The sequence below is a fragment of the Schistocerca nitens genome, chromosome 7, assembly GCF_023898315.1.
Source record: "Schistocerca nitens isolate TAMUIC-IGC-003100 chromosome 7, iqSchNite1.1, whole genome shotgun sequence".
NCBI classification, from domain to species: Eukaryota; Metazoa; Arthropoda; class Insecta; order Orthoptera; family Acrididae; genus Schistocerca; species Schistocerca nitens.
In genome coordinates, this window is record NC_064620.1 from 67,971,747 (window position 1) to 67,994,770 (window position 23,024).

The following is a 23,024-nucleotide window of genomic DNA, read 5'->3' on the forward strand; positions in this document are numbered from 1 at the left end:
TCAATCATACAATACAAGACATTTAAAATAACATAAAGGAGAGAACAGATACAAAAAAGGGGGAACATCATGGAAGAGAACAGACAAAATAAGGGGGCGACTGTATAAAGGAGATAAAAATCGTAAAAAAATGAGCGCACACAAAATAAATCCAAACACTGGATCATAAAAGTATCGACGGACAGTGTACCACATAACAATCAATGACAATAACTCTATGTACAAGTCCAGCACACAATTAAAATCACAGCTCTTGACACACAGGAGAACAGCACCAAACAACGCTGATGTAGTACACTGATGACGATGAGCAAACAGACAGGATCCGCCAGGGGCATACAGACAAGGGAGGAAGGAAGAACGGGGGAAAGGGGGGGGGGGGAGAAGGGGGGAAGGGGAAGAGGTGGGTGGGGGTGGGGGAGGCACACAGAAGAGGGCCATGGAGGGAAGGACGTGGGAGGGAAGCAGTCGAGGAGGGGGTGCAGGGACTCAGGGAGGGAAGGAGACAAATTCGCTATGGGAGAAGAAGGGGAGAGGGAAAAGGGGGCCCTGGGGAGGGGGGGGGGAGGGAGAGACAAGGCCAGGTTACAGTTGGAAGGAAGGGTAGATATCATGATGAAGTTGAACATCCGGGAGGGGGCGGTGCTGGAAATTGCCCTGAAGAAGGAGATGGAGGATGTGGAGGTGGAGAGAGGGAGGGATACAGAGATAGAGGCGTGGCAATGGGCGGGGGGGGTGGGTGGAGAGGAAGAAGGAAACAAGGGGGTGGGGGTATTAAGCCTGCGGACAGTGTAAAGGATTCGGAGGAAAAGGAGGAGGTGAGGGAAGGAAGGCGGATGCGGAAGGCTGTAATTCTCTCGGCGAGGCGTCTAGTTCCACACCTGTCTATGTTCTATGTTCCACACCTGGGGCACCATATGTGACATTCGCCTGCTTTATTTCTTCGTTGATTGTCCTTTGTGTTGACATACTGCGTTGTGATACTGACTGAAATATGGGGCTGGAATTTCAGCACTGACTACTGCAAATAATGCAGCCGACAGGTGCACAGTTATGTTTCATAGTTCTTTACTTTCACTGTTCACAACTTCCCAAAATACACAGTAATATGGCCAGTGCACTATTGTTTAACTTTTGATAAGTCCCATTAATAGGTTGCAAGCAAACATCAATATACTGCTGCAATAGTTTACGGTTGTACATCTACGAGCAGCAAAAGACTAACCACACAGTTCTTGCCGCATACCAGTACGTATTGAACAGACACTGTCATTGTTTTAGCACATGGCCTGTTACACTTATTTCACCGGTATGTGGATGCATTGTTGTTGATCTAACCAATACGGGTTCCTCATCTGAAACTTGGCTGTGTGGACTGACTGTCTTGGGACCAAAATCGGGCCCTTATAAGTCCTCACAATAAATTAAAACTTAACTCATTAAATTAACTGAATACATTGAAAAATTTCGCCATTTTAACAGTTTCTTCTACTACAAGAGTTCGGCCGAATTATTTGTTTAAATGATGAAATTAACAGATATTGTTACGCAAACAATACTTTTGACAAAACTGTTAATTACTTTGGAATTAATTAATTGTTGGCTTTGCTAACATGTTTTTGAATAGAGCCAAATAGATACCTAAAGAATGGCAGCGTTTCGTCATCCAAATGTTTATACTTATTACAGAATTTATATTTGTTTATAAGCCAACAATAGAATTTTTAAGTTACGAGACAATTACTGATTTCACCATATCACAAAAGATACTAACTAGGAATAGTCGAAATAAATTAGAAAATCAATTACATACATAAAACGAAGCACAAAATTGGATCTGGTGTTATTTTCTTTAAAACTGAGGGCCAACCTTTTTCTTTTATGAAAATGCAGATTATACTCACATATGTTAATGGTGATTAGTCAGACATGAATAAAATCAATTTTAAGGAGGCAGATGGCAAAACAAGAGGGGGAAGTAAAAAATATCCCAGCTTGCTTCATCACATGTTGGCGGGCTGTTGGTAATAGTGAAGGAGAACATGTTATTGACGGCTAAAGCTTCTGTTATGTTTATTAAACTTATGGAAAAATGCTATGAACTTTATGCACCTAACCAATAAATGAAGATAAAGCTGCTTGATTTGACACCAAAAAACTTCTGAAGCCTATGAAACATATCACAAAAATAATTAAATTTATAGGAACACTTGACAAAATAATGATAATGTGTTTACACAGAAACCCCAGGAAAAGCATAAAGACAGTCACAAACTACTTATCCTGTGACTGAGTGCATAAGATGTATACTGTATTTATCCTTTCATAACTTCCTTAGAGGTTTTCATTGATACTATAGTTGGAGTCATGAGCGATGGGGGTTGAGTTTAGGCTTGTTCTGTGCACCTGCATCACATATTCTCTGGCAGCCAGTGAGATTCAGTAGTGTTCTGAGCACTCTAGTGGGAATGCAATAGCTAATGCCAGCATTAAACATGATTGTAGAGAGTTGTTTAGTGAATTTTGATTCCATTTGTTAAGAGTTGTCATCGCTGATTGTGGTGGAAATTCTACATTAGCAAGCGGACATAATTTGCAGGATACAAGCTTTCATCAAGTGAAAAGTAAGCATACGTGTGTACCACAACTGTCGCTTGGAATAATCAACAATGCAATCCCCATCCATGCCTCGACATGCGCGAACCACTATTGTTCATGGATTGGACTATAGTGTAGCTGATGGAACTTGTGGAAATTCATCGACAGCTCGGTTGGCTTGACCCTACTCTCATTAACAAGGTATGTTTTGGTTTGGGACTGTAATTTAATACACTCCTGGAAATTGAAATAAGAACACCGTGAATTCATTGTCCCAGGAAGGGGAAACTTTATTGACACATTCCTGGGGTCAGATACATCACATGATCACACTGACAGAACCACAGGCACATAGACACAGGCAACAGAGCATGCACAATGTTGGCACTAGTACAGTGTATATCCACCTTTCGCAGCAATGCAGGCTGCTATTCTCCCATGGAGACGATCGTAGAGATGCTGGATGTAGTCCTGTGGAACGGCATGCCATGCCATTTCCACCTGGCGCCTCAGTTGGACCAGCGTTCGTGCTGGACGTGCAGACCGCGTGAGACGACGCTTCATCCAGTCCCAAACATGCTCAATGGGGGACAGATCCGGAGATCTTGATGGCCAGGGTAGTTGACTTACACCTTCTAGAGCACGTTGGGTGGCACGGGATACATGCGGACGTGCATTGTCCTGTTGGAACAGCAAGTTCCCTTGCCGGTCTAGGAATGGTAGAACGATGGGTTCGATGATGGTTTGGATGTACTGTGCACTATTCAGTGTCCCCTCGACGATCACCAGTGGTGTACGGCCAGTGTAGGAGATCGCTCCCCACACCATGATGCCGGGTGTTGGCCCTGTGTGCCTCGGTCGTATGCAGTCCTGATTGTGGCGCTCACCTGCACGGCGCCAAACACGCATACGACCATCATTGGCACCAAGGCAGAAGCGACTCTCATCGCTGAAGACGACACGTCTCCATTCGCCCCTCCATTCACGCCTGTCGCGACACCACTGGAGGCGGGCTGCACGATGTTGGGGCGTGAGCGGAAGACGGCCTAACGGTGTGCGGGACCGTAGCCCAGCTTCATGGAGACGGTTGCGAATGGTCCTCGCCAATACCCCAAGAGCAACAGTGTCCCTAATTTGCTGGGAAGTGGCGGTGCGGTACCCTACGGCACTGCGTAGGATCCTACGGTCTTGGCGTGCATCCGTGCGTCGCTGCGGTCCGGTCCCAGGTCGACAGGCACGTGCACCTTCCGCCGATCACTGGCGACAACATCGATGTACTGTGGAGACCTCACGCCCCACGTGTTGAGCAATTCGGCGGTACGTCCACCCGGCCTCCCGCATGCCCACTATACGCCCTCGCTCAAAGTCCGTCAACTGCACATACGGTTCACATCCACGCTGTCGCGGCATGCTACCAGTGTTAAAGACTGTGATGGAGCTCCGTATGCCATGGCAAACTGGCTGACACTGACGGCGGCGGTGCACAAATGCTGCGCAGCTAGCGCCATTCGACGGCCAACACCGCGGTTCCTGGTGTGTCCGCTGTGCCGTGCGTTTGATCATTGCTTGTACAGCCCTCTCGCAGTGTCCGGAGCAAGTATGGTGGGTCTGACACACCGGTGTCAATGTGTTCTTTTTTCCATTTCCAGGAGTGTATTAACTGGTGAAGTCATTTCAATAACTTGGTATGGACCATGGTACTTGATTAAAAACATGTTACTTTTATCTTTAGGTGTATATTGATTCATTGCTAGTACCAATAGACCAGTTCTACACTTCAGCAGTTTTCCTACATTTTACCCCATCTGTTCCTGATATTCTAAGGCTTTCTTGTTGGCTCACTTCACTCTTTGCCAAACTTTGCATAAACATTTTGCAAATCTCTTTACTGATTCTCTACTAGCTTCAAGTTTAGGTTTTATCATGGCAAATGGAGAAGGCATCTTTCAGCCATAAACCATTTCATATGAAAAAGGCTAGTGAATTCAAGGTATGTGATCTGTTTATATAGTGGCTTAACATTTTATACATTGTTCTAAGCACACTTTGTTAACTTTCAAACATACTGTCCTACAAAGTTAAGGGAAGATCTGCATCAGCTCCCATACACTTCCAAATGCAGCATTTGCCACCGAAAACCCCTTACCATGGTTTACATTCTTTCAAGGGCTCAGAAGAACCTCATCTCATCCTCCTCCTCTTTCTCTTTCCTTTACTGAATCCACAAAATGGCTTGGTCCACTTGCCGTGAACAGTTGATCAGAGAACCAAATCGTGAGGATAACACCTTAGATCTCCTGGTTACAAGAAATTGTGGACATTTCAACTCAGTTGACAAAGAGCACAGAATCAATGATCATGTAGTGTCACTGACTACCAGTGTCAACAGAAATCTTACGAGAGATACAAACATAGTTTTGCTTAAGAAATGAGAAAAGAAACAGATTTCGGGGCACCTGAGCAGTCAGTGTCAAATATCTATCTCAGAGCAAAAATGTTGAGCATAAATGGATAAGTTCTAGATTATGGTACAGCACTACTTAGACACTAACATGCTGAGCAAAACTATGAGGGATGGAAAAGACAAACTGAGGTTTCACAGATGTATTCAAAACCTGCACTGAAAGCAGAGAAAGATTCACTATAGATCCAAATGTAGAATGAACCTCAGACAAACAAAAAGTGGATGAAGCCATGAGAAGCTTGAGAGCCTTATGTGAAGCGTTGAATGAATTCAAAACTAACATTGTAACCACAAATCTGGCAGAGAATTCTAAGACATTTTAGTCTTATGTCAAAGCAGTAAATGAATCAAAGCCACTCATCCAGCAAACTTGTTGTTGTTGTTGTTGTTGTTGTTGTTGTGGTCTTCAGTCCTGAGACAGTACCTACTGCAACCTACATCCTTCTGAATCTGCTTGGTGTATTCATCTCTTGGTCTCCCTCTACGATTTTTACCCTCTACGCTGCCCTCCAGTACTAAATTGGTGATCCATTGATGCCTCAGAACATGTCCTACCAACCGATCCCTTCTTCTGGTCAAGTTGTGCCACAAACTTCTCTTCTCCCCAATCCTATTCAACACCTCCTCATTAGTTACGTGATCTACCCATCTAATCTTCAGCATTCTTCTGTAGCACCATATTTCGAAAGCTTCTATTCTCTTCTTGTCCAAACTATTTATCGTCCATGTTTCACTTCCATACATGGCTACACTCCATACAAATACTTTCAGAAACGACTTCCTGACACTTAAATCTATACTCGATGTTGACAAATTTCTCTTCTTCAGAAACGCTTTCCTTGCCATTGCCAGTCTACATTTTATATCCTCTCTACTTCGACCATCATCAGTTATTTTGCTCCCCAAATAGCAAAACTCCTTTACTACTTTAAGTGTCTCATTTCCTAATCTAATTCCCTCAGCATCACTTGACTTAATTCGACTGCATTCCATTATCCTCGTTTTGCTTTTGTTGATGTTCATCTTATATCCTCCTTTCAAGACACCATCCATTCCGTTCAACTGCTCTTCCAAGTCCTTTGCTGTCTCTGACAGAATTACAATGTCATCGGCAAACTTCAAAGTTTTTATTTCTTCTCCATGAATTTCAATACCTACTCCGAATTTTTCTTTAGTTTCCTTCACTGCTTGCTCAATATACAGATTGAATAACATCGGGGAGAGGCTACAACCCTGTCTCACTCCCTTCTCAACCACTGCTTCCCTTTCATGCCCCTCGACTCTTATAACTGCCATTTGGTTTCTATACAAATTGTAAATAACCTTTCTCTCCCTATATTTTACCCCTGCCACCTTCAGAATTTGAAAGAGAGTATTCCAGTCAACATTGTCAAAAGCTTTCTCTAAGTCTATAAATGCTAGAAACGTAGGTTTGCCTTTCCTTAATCTAGCTTCTAAGATAAGTCGTAGGGTCAGTATTGCCTCACGTGTACCAATATTTCTACAGAATCCCAACTTATCATCCCCTAGGTCGCCTTCTACTACTTTTTCCATTCGTCTGTAAAGAATTCACGTTAGTATTTTCCAGCTGTGACTTATTAAACTGATAGTTCAGTAATTTTCACATCTGTCAACACCTGCTTTCTTTGGGATTGGAATTATTATATTCTTCTTGAAGTCTGAGGGTATTTCGCCTGTTTCATACATCTTGCTCACCAGATGGTAGAGTTTTGTCAGGACTGGCTCTCCCAAGGCCGTCAGTAGTTCCAATGGAATGTTGTCTACTCCCGGGGCCTTGTTTCAACTCAGGTCTTTCAGTGCTCTGTCAAACTCTTCACGCAGTATCATATCTCCCATTTCATCGTCATCTACATCCTCTTCAATTTCCATAATATTGTTCTCAAGTACTTCGCCCTTGTATAGACCCTCTATATACTCCTTCCACCTTTCTGCTTTCCCTTCTTTGCTTAGAACTGGGTTTGCATCTGAGCTCTTGATATTCATACAAGTGGCTCTCTTTTCTCCAAAGGTCTCTCTAATTTTCCTGTAGGCTGTATCTATCTTACCCCTAGTGAGATAAGCCTCTACATCCTTACATTTGTCCTCTAGCCATCCCTGCTTAGCCATTTTGCACTTTCTGTCGATCTCATTTTTGAGACGTTTGTATTCCCTTTTGCCTGCTTCATTTACTGCATTTTTATATTTTCTCCTTTCATCAATTAAATTCAATATTTCTTCTGTTATCCAAGGATTTATACTAGCCCTCGTCTTTTTACCTACTTGATCCTCTGCTGCCTTCACTATTCATCCTTCAAAGCTAACCATTTTTCTTCTACTGTATTTCTTTCCCCCATTCCTGCCATTTGTTCCCTTACACTCTCCCTGAAACTCTGTACAACCTCTGGTTTAGTCAGTTTATCCAGGTCCCATCTCCTTAAATTCCCACATTTTTGCAGTTTCTTCAGTTTTAATCTACAGTTCATAACCAATAGATTGTGGTCAGAGTCCACATCTGCCCCTGGAAATGTCTAACAATTTAAAACCTGGTTCCTAAATCTCTGTCGTACCATTATATAATCTATCTGAAATCTGTCAGTATCTCCAGGCTTCTTCCATGTATACAACCTTCTTTTATGATTCTTGAACCAAGTGTTAGCTATGATTAAGTTGTGCTCTGTGCAAAATTCCACCATGCGGCTTCCTCTTTCATTTCTTACCCCCAATCCATATTCACCTACTACGTTTCCTTCTCTTCCTTTTCCTACTATCGAATTCCAGTCACCCATGACTATTAAATTTTCGTCTCCCTTCACTATCTGAATAATTTCTTTTATCTGATCATAAATTTCTTCAATTTCTTCGTCATCTGCAGAGCTAGTAGGCATATAGACTTATACTACTGTCGTAGGCGTGGGCTTTGTGTCTATCTTGGCCACAACAATGCGTTCACTATGCTGTTTGTAGTAGCTTACCCGCATTCCTATTTTTTTATTCATTATTAATCCTACTCCTGCATTACCCCTATTTGACTTTGTATTTATAATCCTGTATTCACCTGACCAAAAGTCTTGTTCGTCCTGCCACCGAACGTCACTAATTCCCACTATATCTAACTTTAACCTATCCATTTCTCTTTTTAAATTTTCTAACCTACCTGCCCGATTAAGGGATCTGACATTCCACGCTCCGACCCGTAGGACGCCAGTTTTCTTTCTCCTGATAACAGCGTCTTCCTGAGTAGTCCCCGCCCCGAGAACCGAATGGGGGACTATTTTACCTCCGGAATATTTTACCCAAGAGGACGCCATCATCATTTAACCATACACTAAAGCTGCATGCCCTCGGGAAAAATTACGGCTGTAGTTTCTCCTTGCTTTCAGCTGTTCGCAGTACCAGCACAGCAAGGCCGTTTTCGTTAGTGTTGCAGGGCCAGATCAGTCAATCATCCAGACTGTTGCCCCTGCAACTACTGAAAAGGCTGCTGCCCCTCTTCAGGAACCACAAGTTTGTCTGGCCTCTCAACAGATACCCCTCCGTTGTGGTTGCACCTACGGTACGGCTATCTGTATCATTGAGGCACGCAAGGCTCCCCACCAATGGCAAGGTCCATGGTTCATGGGGGGGGGGGGGGCATGATGGTATGGGGTGCCATTGGTTACACGTTTCGGTCACCTCTTGTTCGCATTGATGGCACTTTGAACAGTGGACGTTACATTTCAGATGCGTTACGACCCATGGCTCTACCCTTCATTCGATCCCAGCGAAACCCTACATTTCAGCAGGATAATGCACGAACACATGTTGCAGGTCCTGTACGGGCCTTTCTGGATACGGAAAATGTTGACTGCTGCCCTGGCCAGCACATTCTCCAGATCTCTCACCAATTGAAAACATCTGATCAATGTTGGCCGAGCAACTGGCTCGTCACAATACGCCAGTCACTACTCTTGATGATCTGTGGTATCGTGTTGAAGCTGCATGGGCAGCTGTACCTGTACACGCCATCCAAGCTCTGTTTGACTCAATGCCCAGGTGTATCAAGGCCGTTATTACGGCCAGAGGTGGTTGTTCGGGGTACTGATTTCTCAGGATCTATGCACCCAAATTGCGTGAAAATTGTCAGTTCTAGTATAATATATTTGTCCAATGAATACCCGTTTATCATCTGCATTTCTTCTTGGTGTAGCAATTTTAATGGCCAGTAGTGTATGACCTACCCATATATATTCTCATTGTGCAAACAAACTGAGTGAAGATGACAGTAGAGCATGAAGCTCAAAAAGGATAAAACTTCTTTGAAATTTCTCTAAAATTATGAGAACAACAATAATAATTACCAAATGACAAATAGAGCACAATTACCATTTAGAGCATCATAGTCACTTACATAAGTTATTTGAACATTTTTTAACTGTAGGAGTGATGAAAGATTTCATTTTCGTTTGAATGAATATCACAGCCTACTGCAGAATGAAGGTTGGGTTTTGATGGCGGAGCCTGAACATTCACTATTTCAACATGCTCTACATGCCATATAGTTGGTCTGATGAAATGAGTCATTGAAACTTAATTCTGGGAAATTTTATCCTCTTCATTTTCATGTCTAGTCAGCTCTGTCGAAAATAGCATTGTGTCCGAGTTATAAGCAAAAAACCAAAAATAGTCATACTGTTTGTGCTTTTTTTATGTTACATTTTTGACCCATTTGTGGGCCAAAATTTTGGTGGGCCTCTGAAAATTCAGATTCAGCACCTTAAAAAACATACTGATAACTTGTCAATGAAACGTCTACTCCAGGCTCATCCAAGAATTGTGCCCGGCGGGCATGCCCGCGCCCCGCAGGTGCCAGGCAGTGTAGTTCAGCGCCCCGTCCGCGACCGTGTGTCGCTAGTGTCGGCATAGGAGCGAGAGAGAGCTGCGGAGCGAGTGAGACCGCACACCACTGCTCTGCTCTGGACTGTCCCACGGTCAGATCCAACGCAAACAAAATAACAGAGGAAGCACACCTCTGTAACAGAGGCCGATGAGCGGTAAAACAAGCAAACCATTTACCGTTTAGGTAACAGCTAGTGTTCTGTGTGGCAGAATTACTACGCAAAGCTTTAGACAACAATATCCAAAACAAAAATCGAAGAACATCTTGGTTGTTTTCTGACCCCCAGGTTCATTCTATTAGTACTGCACATGCACACTCGTCATATGTACAATAGGCGTCTTATGAAAAATATATCAGTTTCTTAAATGAACTAGAGTCATAAATATTCTATTTTAGAAAGAGTCTCATTCTTACTGTTATCAGTTACAAGTAAACATTTTTTGTTATACTTCGGGCTACATCTCTTTGTATCCCTTATCAGAGTTTAGAAATCGGATCCTTAGTTTGCTGTTTTGTACGTAATAATTTTAACTGACCAAGTTTGAAAACTTATTAAGAAATAGAATTAAGGTTATAAAGCTCTTTAATTCTTACAGTCAACATTGTTAAAGAAGACAATTAACATTTTACACTTTCTTTCTTTTTCGAGGAAACGGTTTCGTCAATGTTTGGTACAATATTCCCTGAGACTGATAACCTCAAAGAATTAGTCAAATTTTTATCGCCAAGTAATGAACGGTTCTTAGTTTTAGCAAGCTTTAAAAGAGAGAAAAAGAGCTCACAGATATACATGGAACCAAACATTGAGAGAACTTAGGCTGCATGCTTGTGCAAAAGAGGATATTTCTCTTGTGGAAGACAGCTGTAAAAGTCATCCAAAGTTTCACACATGAGAAAGCGGTCCTTCAGGCGGATATCGCACTGCAGGTCAATCAGCTCTTGTTGAAGCACTTGTGAGAGAGACGTCCTATACCGAAGAGAAAACGGGCAAACAAATATATCTAAGGCCGATTGAAGCTCGTGTAGTGTCCCTTTTGCAATATTCACCATTATCGAGGTGAAACATAAATAAAAATGACTGTATGTGACTCAAAATGAATTACAAACACTGATTTATCTGTGAAAGATAACACTAACTGTAAAAATATACAATATAGATCGATAAATGCAGAAAAGACATTTTTATTGTATGAGATTATAATGTGATTATCTTTGTAAGAGTATAAAATACAATGCAATGCTCATTCTTCTGTCTAGTCTGTTTTGTTCTGTCATTCTGGTGTTAGCTGGAAAAAGGTACGCAAGCTATTGTGCTGCGCTAGCATTTGTTTCTGTCGTAACGTAATGGCAAATATTTAATGGTGTAAACTGTGTCCAAGTAAGAATATATTAGTATAAAGTGATCTCCGTGTGTTATTTCAAGAACCTACGCCACATTTATCTTATGAAAAGAATATTTAATGAAATTATTTAGCATGTTTCCAGCTGCTGCGGAGCGAGTAACAGTGATCTCTGATTGTTAACAATTAACCGCCATTACGCGGTATATTTAAAAATATTTTTTCACAGCACAATGTCTGATAGCCGGAGCGGAAGAAATTATGTAAAAATATTCAGTGAGATTAATTGAAGTAATCCAGTGAAATAATTTTATTAAAACTTCTCTATTTTCTGTGATAGTGAACTGGAGCTGAGTAATACTATGCTATTGCATTTACAGTAATTTGTAGGGAGCCTGGCGCTCGATAAAACCAGATATAATACGTAATTGGCAACCTACGAAATTCATTATTTTGATAATTATATCTCTTTTGTATTTTTTTGAAAGCTAAAAGTAAAAACTAACTCCACTAAAAATCAGTAACAGATCACGATAAATCGAAGGACAAACAAATTTACTAGGAGAGTGTTTTCTCAAAATAAATAGTTACATTATTTTTTTAAAGAGATATAATACTCACTTCTCTCCAAAAATCTGTTTTCATACAGTTCTTTTAATTCGCAAACAATTGCGACATACTCTGAAAAATCCACATCGTCTTTAACACTGTCTAGTGCAGGAAAGTGTCCACAGTTCTTCTTGCACAATTGTTTTTCCCAAAGTTTTTTTTTTGAAATGCTTGAATCGTCTGCACTAAATCAACGCCATAGTGATTTTCGCGTTGGAGTATTTAAATGACCAGTAAGGTCACACAAAAAAGCCAAATTCGCCACCCACTTATGATCACAAAGTAATTCTTCTGGACTTCCTTTCATTTCCAAAAAGGTATTTATTTCACCCCTCAAGGAGAAAAACCGATGAAGCACCTTTCCTCTGATCAGCCATCTTACTTCGGTGTGGTAGGGGGTGTCCGGGTATTCCGCTTCGATATGAGCCAGAAATCCCACGCCCGGGTTCCCGGATTCGATTCCCGGCGGTGTCAGGGATTTTCTCTGCCTCATGATGACTGGGTGTCGTGTGCTGTCCTTAGGTTAGTTAGGTTTAAGTAGTTCTAAGTTCTAGGGGACTGATGACCATAGATTTTAAGTCCCATAGTGCTCAGAGCCATTTGAACCATTTTTGAAGATAATTAACCGTTCGAAGAACTGTGTCCATAACATTTTTTTATGTTGACAACCTTTGCACGAAGTGCCTCCTGGTGTATCAGACAATGGACTGACGCGAATAAGGAACAGCTAACTTCAGCCATTTTTTACCTCACATAACTCAGAAATCCAGTGCGTATCCCTCGTAGCGCAGGGGCCCCATTCCTTGTTACACTGGTCAGGCGTTCCCATTTAAAACCCATTGATTCAAACATGTTTTCCACGGCTAGAAAAATATCCAAACCCGTGGTTGTGTCTTTTAATGGTATAAGATCGAGAAATTCTTCGGTGACACGTAGATTGTCGTCGACACCTCAAATTAACACGGCGAGCTGAGATATGTCCGCAACGTCTGCGGGCTCTTCAAGAGCGATAGACAGTGAAATGAAGTTTGCCGCTCTCTCCATTAATTGCTGCTCCATATCTGAGAACATATCTTCGACTCTGTGAGCAACAGTTTGAGGCGCTATTTTTTCAAATTTTTCCGCGAGGTCTGGTGGACAAATACAAACCGCCGAGTCGACCAGGCAATCCTTGATGAGATTCCCAGCGGCAAAGGGTTTCCCTGCTTTCCCAATTCTCAGCGATCATTTGTAGCTTGCGCACAAACTTGGCCCACCTGTTTCCTGCTCGTACCACGTGTGGCGAAATAAATAAAAAACATTTTACATTTTAAATTCCACGTCATTGTTGTGGCTGACTTCTAGATTCGCCAGTTTCTCGCTCACGTTTGACATCAGACTATATAATGCCTCAAGCGTAACTGACGAAGCTTGTGTGTTTGTATTTATGCCATTATTTGTTGCCATTGTTTCTCTGCCACGGTCTGATTGAATCGAAACCGGGCTAGGTTCACTGATTTCACGCGAAATATTTTCATCTGATCTGGTAATCGATGCTTCATCGACTGTGTACAAGGTTTCATTTGCAAGGGGTTCGTTATTGTTAATCCCTGTGGAGTGCAATTGAATTGTATTTATTCTACATTATGTTGTGCTGAAAAACTAATTGCGTCATCATTTACATCACTATTGTCAGAATCGGTGACGTGTCCATGAACATTTGTCAAATTAAAATTCTCCGATTCCATTGTGAAGATATTGTTTTTATCTGTACTTTACTGAATCTAAATCTTTGAACTCTCTCGCAGTTGAATTAATAAAAATATCTCGTGATTGTTATTTGTAGCGCGTCGGAAATTTACAAGATGGCACACTACGTCTTCTAATTCTGCGATTGTTGAACATAAAAAAGTAATTACAGAGTGTAATTGTGTGTTGCCACAAACACTACCAGGATTTTAATATGGAAAGGAAAAGGTTCTGCTTTAAGTGGAGCTAAGCCAAGGTGCAGCCGCTGCATGCGTTTGCGCTTTCCTACCTTAATTACGGCTGAGCTGCGTCACTCACGATTACGTTAGGTTTGTAAATCCTTGTCCTTGTTCCTTCTGGTTATTGTGCCATCCGTTTGTACAGTTAATATTGTTTCACTTTATTCGTCATTTTCCATGTGCGTCATGTAACAGAGAAACAGTAATTAGTACAAGTACATTTGTAGCACAACAATGAAGTACTTACTCTTTGTTTCACCAGCACTGTCCCTGTCGGCGGTCGCCAGTGTGGCGAAATAAATAAAAAACATTTTACATTTTAAATTCCACGTCATTGTTGATTTAATCAGAGTTCTCACCTTAGACGTAGAATTAGTCCTTCTGCCACAATATTAATTCATCAGTCGCCATCAAAGCTCTTCTCTTTGTTGACCGTGTGTATCTTCCTAAGTCGGCATCGGTTCACTTCACGAAGACGGTGGAAACCAAGGAATACAATGCTACGTTGCTTTAAATAATTTTCGTAACACTTCGATACTTCTCACTATTTTTTATTCACAAGACAATAAAACTTGCTCTGCTCGTCGCACAAACCATAATTACTAACAATATGGCTGCATTTCTGCAGACACCAAAAATTACGTCCATCCTCCATGAGGCAACAATCGAAAGTGTTCCTTAGCTCCTTGGAGTATGAAACAAAAGAGAATCCAACGTGAACTTTACAAAGATTATAATATAACATGCTTCTCAATTTATCTTTGGCGCAGCTTTTAAGATATTGTATGTCTCTGCATAGGAATGTGTCATTACACACGCCAAAAAAGAACATACAATTAGCTTTGTACAATCCTGTTTTTAAAACACTTTTATCACTTTAACAATTAATTGTTTCATTCAGAGAAACTCAAATAAAAAGCTAACAAAAAAAGATTGCCAGAATGAGATTTTCACTCTGCAGCGGAGTGTGCGCTGATATGAAACTTCCTGGCAGATTAAAACTGTGTGCCCGACCGAGACTCGAACTCAGGACCTTTGCCTTTCATGGTATCCACTTGTGGTTGCCAATACCTGAGTCCTATGAAAATGAGTGTGGTGGTCTTTTGTCTGCAAAGCATGTTTCTCAACAGCTGATCTGTTAATCTCCCCTCTTATGCAATTGCCCTTGTGCTCTTCTAGTCGGTGTTAGACAGTTATTTTTGCAGTATCCACATATACCTCCCAATAAATACACAGAATCCTATAAATTCCAACTTTTTCCAGCAGTTGGCAAGTATCCTTGGCCAATTTTAGGTGATCTTGTATTTACTGTATGGGTGTGTAAATTACTGTGATGTTCCGCCTTTTCAAAATTTTTCCTATGCGGTCAGTCGTGGCCTTAATGAATGGCAGGAAAACTTTCAATTTCACTGGTGCCTGAGCATTGCTACATTTTCTACGTGGTGGTCTTAATGCTCTTTTCTCCTCAGTGAACGAATAACCATTCCTGAGCAATTCATTGGTGAGATGCTTTAATTCTGCGTCAAGCAGCTCTTTGTTCGTAGATTTTCCTTGCTCTGTCTGCCAACATTTTTACGAAGCCTCGCTTTTGTTGTGGGTGGTGGTTCAAACCCTACTGTAATAATGGTCTGTGTGCATGAGTTTTTGGTAAACCTAAGCTACCATCTTCTTTCTTGAAAACTAGCACATCAAGAAAATTTAGTCTTCCATGTACCCCCTCCTCCTTGGTAAACCGAATCTTGAGACTGATCCTGCTCTTATGTTTCTGGAAATGATCCAGTTCCTCCCTGCCACGACGCTACAAAACAAACATATCATCCACATTAACGGACCCCAATATTCAATTTCTTGTTTGCAGTTTCCAATGCCTGCTCTTCGAATTTTCCCATAAAGAAATTCGGTATAACCGGGCCTAAGGGGCTCCCCACTACAACACCATCTGTCTTTTCTTAGAACCCTTCATTCCATTTTAAATATGTGGTTATGAGGCAATATTTAAATAGTTCTGCAACATCGGGAGGAAAAATCCAATCCAGCTGTTGCAACACTTCTCCAAGTGGAACCATAGTGAATAGTGACACCACATCAAAACTAACTAATATATCCTCCGGCTGTACCAGTATGCCATTTAATTTACTGATAAAATGTGCTGAGTTCTTGATATACAAATCTGATCGCTTCACACACTGTTGTAATAATGTTGTCAAGAACTTGGCAATCGGAATACTTGGGTAATACAAAAAGAAATGTCACAAACGACTAGAAGAGCACAAGGGCAATTACAGAAGTGGCGAGATTGACAGATCAGCTGTTGTGGAACATGCTTTGCAGCCAGGAGACCATCACACTCATTTTGATAGGACTCAAGTACTGGTAGCCACAAGTGGATACCAAAAAGGCCATACAGAGAGGCCGTAGAGATTGTAAAACACCCCAGGAATTTCAATAGCAAGGGGGGGGGGGGGGGACATGAATTTAAGTGACGTTAGGATTCCAGTGCTCAAGAAGATGTGTAACAGTCTCTTCCACAATAGGATGATAGCAACAGTGGGTGATGGCAGTCGACAATTGTGCTCGCGTATTCAAAACGGGATGTCACACCACTGTGCAGAAGTGAAATTTTGGTGCAGTCAGTAGTGAGCCAGGGTGTGAATCGGATATTCAAAAAAAAAAAAAAAAAAAAAGAAGCTATGACCCCTCTTGAAAATGTCCTCCACAGATGGAGACGAAAAATTCGTGTTTTAAGGTGAAATCCATTCGACTACAGCATAGTAGCCTCGACATTTTATTAATTGCATCATGAGATAAACTATCAATTAAAACTGCTCAACAGAGCAAAGGCGACTGATGATATACCTATTATGATTTTATACAGAGCTTGCAAAAGAACTTTGTCCTCTTCTAGCAGCAGTCTGCTGTATTTTACTGGAGAAACGAAGCATTCCATGTGACTAGAAACATGCGTAGGGCTATAGTGACTATTCTTGGGCTGTGGGTTGATATAGAGTCAAAACTGAGCAGACTGGGATTCTGTTTAACACGGTAGAATAGAAGGAATGACAGGGAGAAAGCTTCGTCTACTGGTGGTTGTGAATTTAGGAAAGAACAGGTGTATTTCATTTAAGGTGTTGTTTGACAATATAAACGCTATTACTATTCGGTGCTACAATCAATGGAGGAAAATGCACTGATTATTCTCCAATTTAGTCTGTCTCAAGTTGCTCACTGTTAACAGGTACAATTTCTCCTTTATTCTAGCACAGCTATGATATATCAGATAAAACAGCAGGCTGCATGTTGTTCTGACAATGAACTGAATCCTTTGAGACAAGTATCTAGTGCTACTTCCTGATGTTATTTCATGAAATGAGTACTTGATAGGAGGTGGGAATATAAAACAGCTCAATTTGTGACAGTAGCAGGAACTGACAGTGGTGCACAAAGTACCCTATACCACATACCATCAGGTGACAGGCAGAATATGGATGCAGAAGTAGATACATTTTATTTATTCACTACTCCTGAAGAAAAATAATACTAACTGGTTTATAGTTGGTAGTTTCAAAGCATCAACCAAAATAAATTTTCCTTTACCATCAAAAAACAGTCATTCTTACCTAGTCACCAATTATGTCACCTCTTTCTACACTTACATTCCTTATGTACCGTAGAAGTGGTATTTATACCCAAAATTTCTCAAGATATCAACTTTACTGCACACAATGGCTATCCATGTGAAACAGGTTTACACTGGAGCATCTTTTAACAAGAACAAATTGTTCCGCAGCAAAAGCTGTTTTAAAAGATTTGTTTTGAATATAAAAAGTCTTCCAAGAACTCAAAAGGCATACAAACACCATTCAGTCCCATTGCAAATTGTTGTTTACAGTTTCTGTCAAATTAAGGTGGTCAAGCATTTACCTTGACGATATACAGTCACTAGTAAAGTGCTGCAACACTCAACGTTTGACCGGTCACGGATTGCCTGTTGACAGGGGGACCGAGCCGTTTGTGTCCGGCCCCACACGTCTCAGCTCGGTCACATACTTGCCCCACGTCTGTTGTCCGGATTCCAGACACGCGGATAACTGGGCACGACCGGTCACTACAAAAGTAACATTTCCAAGAACGGGTACGTGACACAGCTAAATGCATAAAGCACTTGGATAGTAAAATGATATTTTAATACAATTGCGGATAGAAGACAAGTCTCATTTCCAAAAAGAAGATATATTTTTCCTTTCATTAATGGGAAACATTAAATATGTGCTGTCCCTGTAATCTAGAAGACAACCATCTTCATAAAGAAAGCCTACAAGGAACATTAAATATTTACAGACGTAACTTGTTATACTTTTCACTTGTTTGCAACAGAAACAAAATTATAGTTATTGTTGATCAGCAGTAAATCACTAACGCATTCCAGATTTAATTGGCTGCGGCGATTTGTTAGTAACATGCCGGCTTTACTAAAGAACCTTTTACTGGGTGCGCCTGTTGCTGGGATACATAAAATATGTCTTGCAACTGCAGCCAGGCCTGGCAGACCTGTTTCATGTCTGCTCCACCACTTTAAGATGTCATCATCATCATCATCATCATCATCATCATCTCGAGGGTGCATTAAAATGTAGATATCTACTTAATCTGCTGCGGATGATCTGTCGTTCCTCCATTCCTTGAAACAATCTCTCTTTCTGGGTGGTGATGACTTGAAGGATCTATGATAAACAAGAGAGATAAGTAATACAGAACTGATGTGGAAATAATCAAAAAATTCCCGTAAAAACGAGGTGTTTTACGTTAACGAAGTATTATACGAATTATAACATTCCCGTTTCTCTATAATACACTATCCACTAACTACACAAAAATGATTATGTTAATGATTGCATGTTGCACCTGAATAAGCAGCACACATTTGTCACACACTGCTAAGAATTTCCTGCTTTTCATTTACTTCAAGCATATTAAGATCACTGAAAGACAGCCAGAGAAACGTAGCAATGTTATGTCTGGAAGTGATCACAATCTTCTCACAAACGAAAGTCGAGGCTCGATTTTAATCCTTTGTACCTTCTGTTAAAAAATACATCTGTTAGTACACATCAATTACGCTAGTTAATTATAAATCTATCATGTATCATAATGAAACAGTGCTTTTAACTGCAGTAATTACTCAGCTGAGAGTTAGTGTAATTGATACTGCAAATTTGTTGCAGTTTGTGAAACCAAAGAAGAACTAACTGGTTTGTCAGTTCTACTTCACCTTCTAATTCATCTGTGGCCCCTTTAAATGGTCTCAGAAAATGCGGATTTTTTCCTGCAAGCTCATTATCATATCCTTGTAATCTGTAAGCGGAGTCCTTTTCTGTCAGCAAAGCAGCAACTTCATTGTAACGAGTGTGTAAGGATCCCAGCATAGTGTACGAGCTGTTCCAGCACATGCAGACCTCTTGTTTCAACGATGATTTCAAAGACGAGCAGAGACCACTTTTCTTAATGTACCTTACAATGCATTTTGCAGTATTTATTGTTGATGCAATGTTCAGTGCATGCTTTAACAAGAAATTATCTTTATCGAAAGTATGGTTAAGTTCTGTGTTTATAGAATGAGCAGCACAAGGAATCCTTTTGTGATTTTCCAAAGCCTTTATTACACTGGCACCCTGGTCAGAGACAAAAACAAACCTGTGCAACATGTCCACCAAAATGTGCCAATCAACCATCCTCTCTTCAGTTTCTTTCATAATATCTACTCCCATCTTCTTAACATCCGGGAATTTTGTTTTAAATGAAACATTGTTCACGAAACCAATCTGTGTTAATGTAATGTGCTGTAAGTATCAAATAGTGTATGTGATTATGTGAATCAGTCCACATATCAACTGTCGCAGCACGTTTTATTGATCATCTCGCTGTAATACTATTTTTTTTATTACTGCCGGTATCCCTGAAGGAGCTTATCATCTACATCAATATCATTACATATGGAGCACAAGCTCAGACTGTTTCATGGATGGGGAAGGAAATCGACCATGCCCTTTCACAGGAACCTTCCTGGCATCTGCCTGGAGGGATTTAGGAAAATCATGGAAAAGAGGTAAGGTTGTGGCTCCATCAACAAAATCAGACATTATACAGTGGTGGTATCAACAAACTGGTTTCTTTTTGGGAGAAATGTGTTCATTGCCAGGATCACTATGTTGAGAAATAGATAAGCAGGTATGAAGAATACACATAAAATGTTAATAAATTTGTTTTATTTAAAAAGCTTTAACAATTTACACATAAAAAATTCAGAGGCATTAATTTTCAACACACCCCATACATCCACATAATTAAGCTACTGCCAGCATAATTACAAAACACAAATACAAACCTTTAAGCCAATGCGTAATATGATTTTGTAAGTTATTATTCTCAATCTTGTCTAAGTTTTTGTCATCGGCTGTCAAGATGAGTCTTTAAGAATATATTCTTTTTACTGCTATTGGAAAAAAAAGGTGTGGCAAGTGTGTCACTTCTGTCTTGTCTTCATAAAATTCCATCATATAATTGATAACTTCAACTACACGTGAATTCCAGAGTTTAAATGGACACAAAAAACATACTTCAGAAAATGGCACATTTAGTTTGGAACATCTGAAAAACAAATCAGTCTTCAGTCTTACAATTAGATGAAGTATTATATACAATCTCTGACAAGCGCAGCATACAACTACAACTTGTCTTACATTGTTTCCAATATAGAAACTGTCGACTGGTGAGAAAATTTACTGAAACCAGGCCACACACAGCTTAGTGCACTGCTTTAACAGAAAGCCAACTGTTTCACACTGCTGATGAAAATAAAGCAACATGGATCATGTAGCCAGTCTACCATTTACTGCTGGTCTTTTTATATATTTGCTTTACAGGTACTGTACAAAAAGATGCTAGTGGTACCTTGCTGATACAGCTTCTAAAAGAATTTACTATTTATCAGTGTCAGAATCTCAATATGAGATTACTGAACAGCTTCTGATATGTCATAAATGTAAATGTCATTGAAAATACACTACACACTTCAAACACACAATTCATTTAATGGTCAATACCAACAGGATACACTATATCAAATTAACAAAAACTAAATTGACTGCTTGAGTATCAATGAAGTTCTTGACAACAATAAAACCAACTATACAATATTTTTACCACCTGCAGGTCCCCAAAGGAAAATCAGAATAACGTCTGAAGTATACACCTCAGAAATAAAAGGAAACAATTAAATTCAGGTTACAGCAAAGGATCCAGCTTGTTGTTTAAAAACATAATTTCATAACTTCAAAATAAATGTATTAAATACTCTGTGCTTGATGCTCAAAGAAATAATCAACTGTTAATAGTTTAAGGGATGAATTGTTAATAGTGAAGCAAAGCAAACAGTTAATGAAAACTTATATGCCATAATCCACGCACTTTAGGCAGTACATAAGAACTCATTCAGTCTAAGAACACTGTAATTAAGAAAATACTACTCTTGAGGAGACGATTTTGTATACAATTCTCTCTCTCTCTCTCTCTCTCTCTCTCTCTGACAATTCTGAACCTAAAATACTGCTTCCTTGCAACTAAGAAATTTGCTTATCACACGTCACAGGCAGCAAAGTTTTAATCATTGTGGTGCTGAAATTAACAGTCTTTATAAGTCAGTACAATGATTGCAAGGTTTAATTTATGAAAATCACCCAGACATCAATACTAAATGTATACTTGTTACCGAAATTAAATATGCTAAAGTTGAAACATAAACTGAAATACAAAATCAATGGCAAGGTGCCAAAAAGTCATACAAAGAACACCCTGTACTTTGTACTTAGTGTCAAAATAATGTGCAATATATGAAGAAATGAATAAAAAATTACAAATGTAGATGGAAAAAACCCATAATAATATGACCATCTATTACAGTGAACAGAGAGTTCTACAGTGTGACAGGTACCACTGGGACTTCAGTAGAGCGTTGAGACTTCTTGTGGCGCCGACCATCACGGCGCCTGCTCCTCGATCATACGTATCCACTAGTTGGTCTCCAGTCTGGTGCAGACGGTGGGTAGCTAGGTGCAGCAGCTGAGTTAGTTGAATGATAAACGTTTGAAGAAGACAATGGTTGCCCACTGTTGCTTGCATTGGTATAGGCAGCAGCAGCAGCAGATGGTGGTGCTGGAGTAGTGTAAGTAGGTGGGAAGGCAGCTGCAGCAGGTGGAGCAATTGTAGTCGCAGTGTACTGAGGTGGCAGCACTGCAGTTGCAGGTGGCGGATACTGTGGGTATGACTGAACAGATGACTCGTCTGGTTGCAATGGCCCTCCAAGGCCTGGGATAATGGTCTCGTTATTGCCATTAGGAGTTACCCTTGTCTCTGGAATGCTGTTCAGGACTTTTGGTGGAATACCTGAAAAATAATTAGGAAAGTTTCTCATTATTGTAGTGGTTATATGCTTCAAATATACTGAAATTACAAATGCTGTTTCATAAAGGATGTGACAGTTAGCCTGAAGATGAATTTAATTCAAATTTGGTTACTGACATACCCGAGTCCTCAGTCTTCTGACTGGTTTGCTGCAGCCTGCCATGAACCTCTCTCCTGTGCCAACATTTCATCTCAGAGTAGGCAACCTGCATCCTCAATTATTTGCTGGATGTTTTCCTCTACAGTTGTTACCCTCTACACATCCCTCTGGTAGCATGGAAGTTATTCATGATGTCTTAACAGATGTGCTATCATCCTGTCCCTTCCTCTTGTCAGTATTTTGAATATATTCCTTTCCTTACCAATTCTGCAGTTAACTTCCTCATTCCTTACCTTATTGGTCCACATAATTTTCAACATTCTTCTGTAGCACCATATCTCAAATACTTTGATTCTCTTCTGTTCAGGTTTTCCCACAATACATGTTTCAGCTACCATGCAACACTGCTCCAAAAGTACATTCTTCGAAATTTCTTCCTCAAAGTTAGACCTATGTTTCATACTAGTAGTCTTCTCTTGGCCAGAAGAGCCCTTTCTGCCAGTGCTAGTCTGCTATTTTGTCCCCCTTGCTCCATCCGTCATGGGTTATACTGCTGCCTATGTAGCAGAATTACTTAACTGAGTCTATTTTGTGATAACCAAATCTGATGTTA

At 40.4% G+C, this 23,024-nt stretch overlaps 1 protein-coding gene across 1 annotated transcript in view; it reads right to left on the reverse strand.

The window, feature by feature from the left end:
- Positions 1–20,133: 20,133 nt before the first annotated feature.
- The window catches only part of LOC126195060 (cyclin-K), a 76,845-nt gene continuing 73,954 nt past the window's right edge, over positions 20,134–23,024 (reverse strand). Inside the window, exon 8 of the mRNA XM_049933507.1 lies at positions 20,134–22,293. Within this exon, the coding sequence (XP_049789464.1) occupies positions 21,908–22,293 (386 nt within the window). The 3' untranslated portion in view covers positions 20,134–21,907. The remainder of the gene's footprint in view (positions 22,294–23,024) is intronic.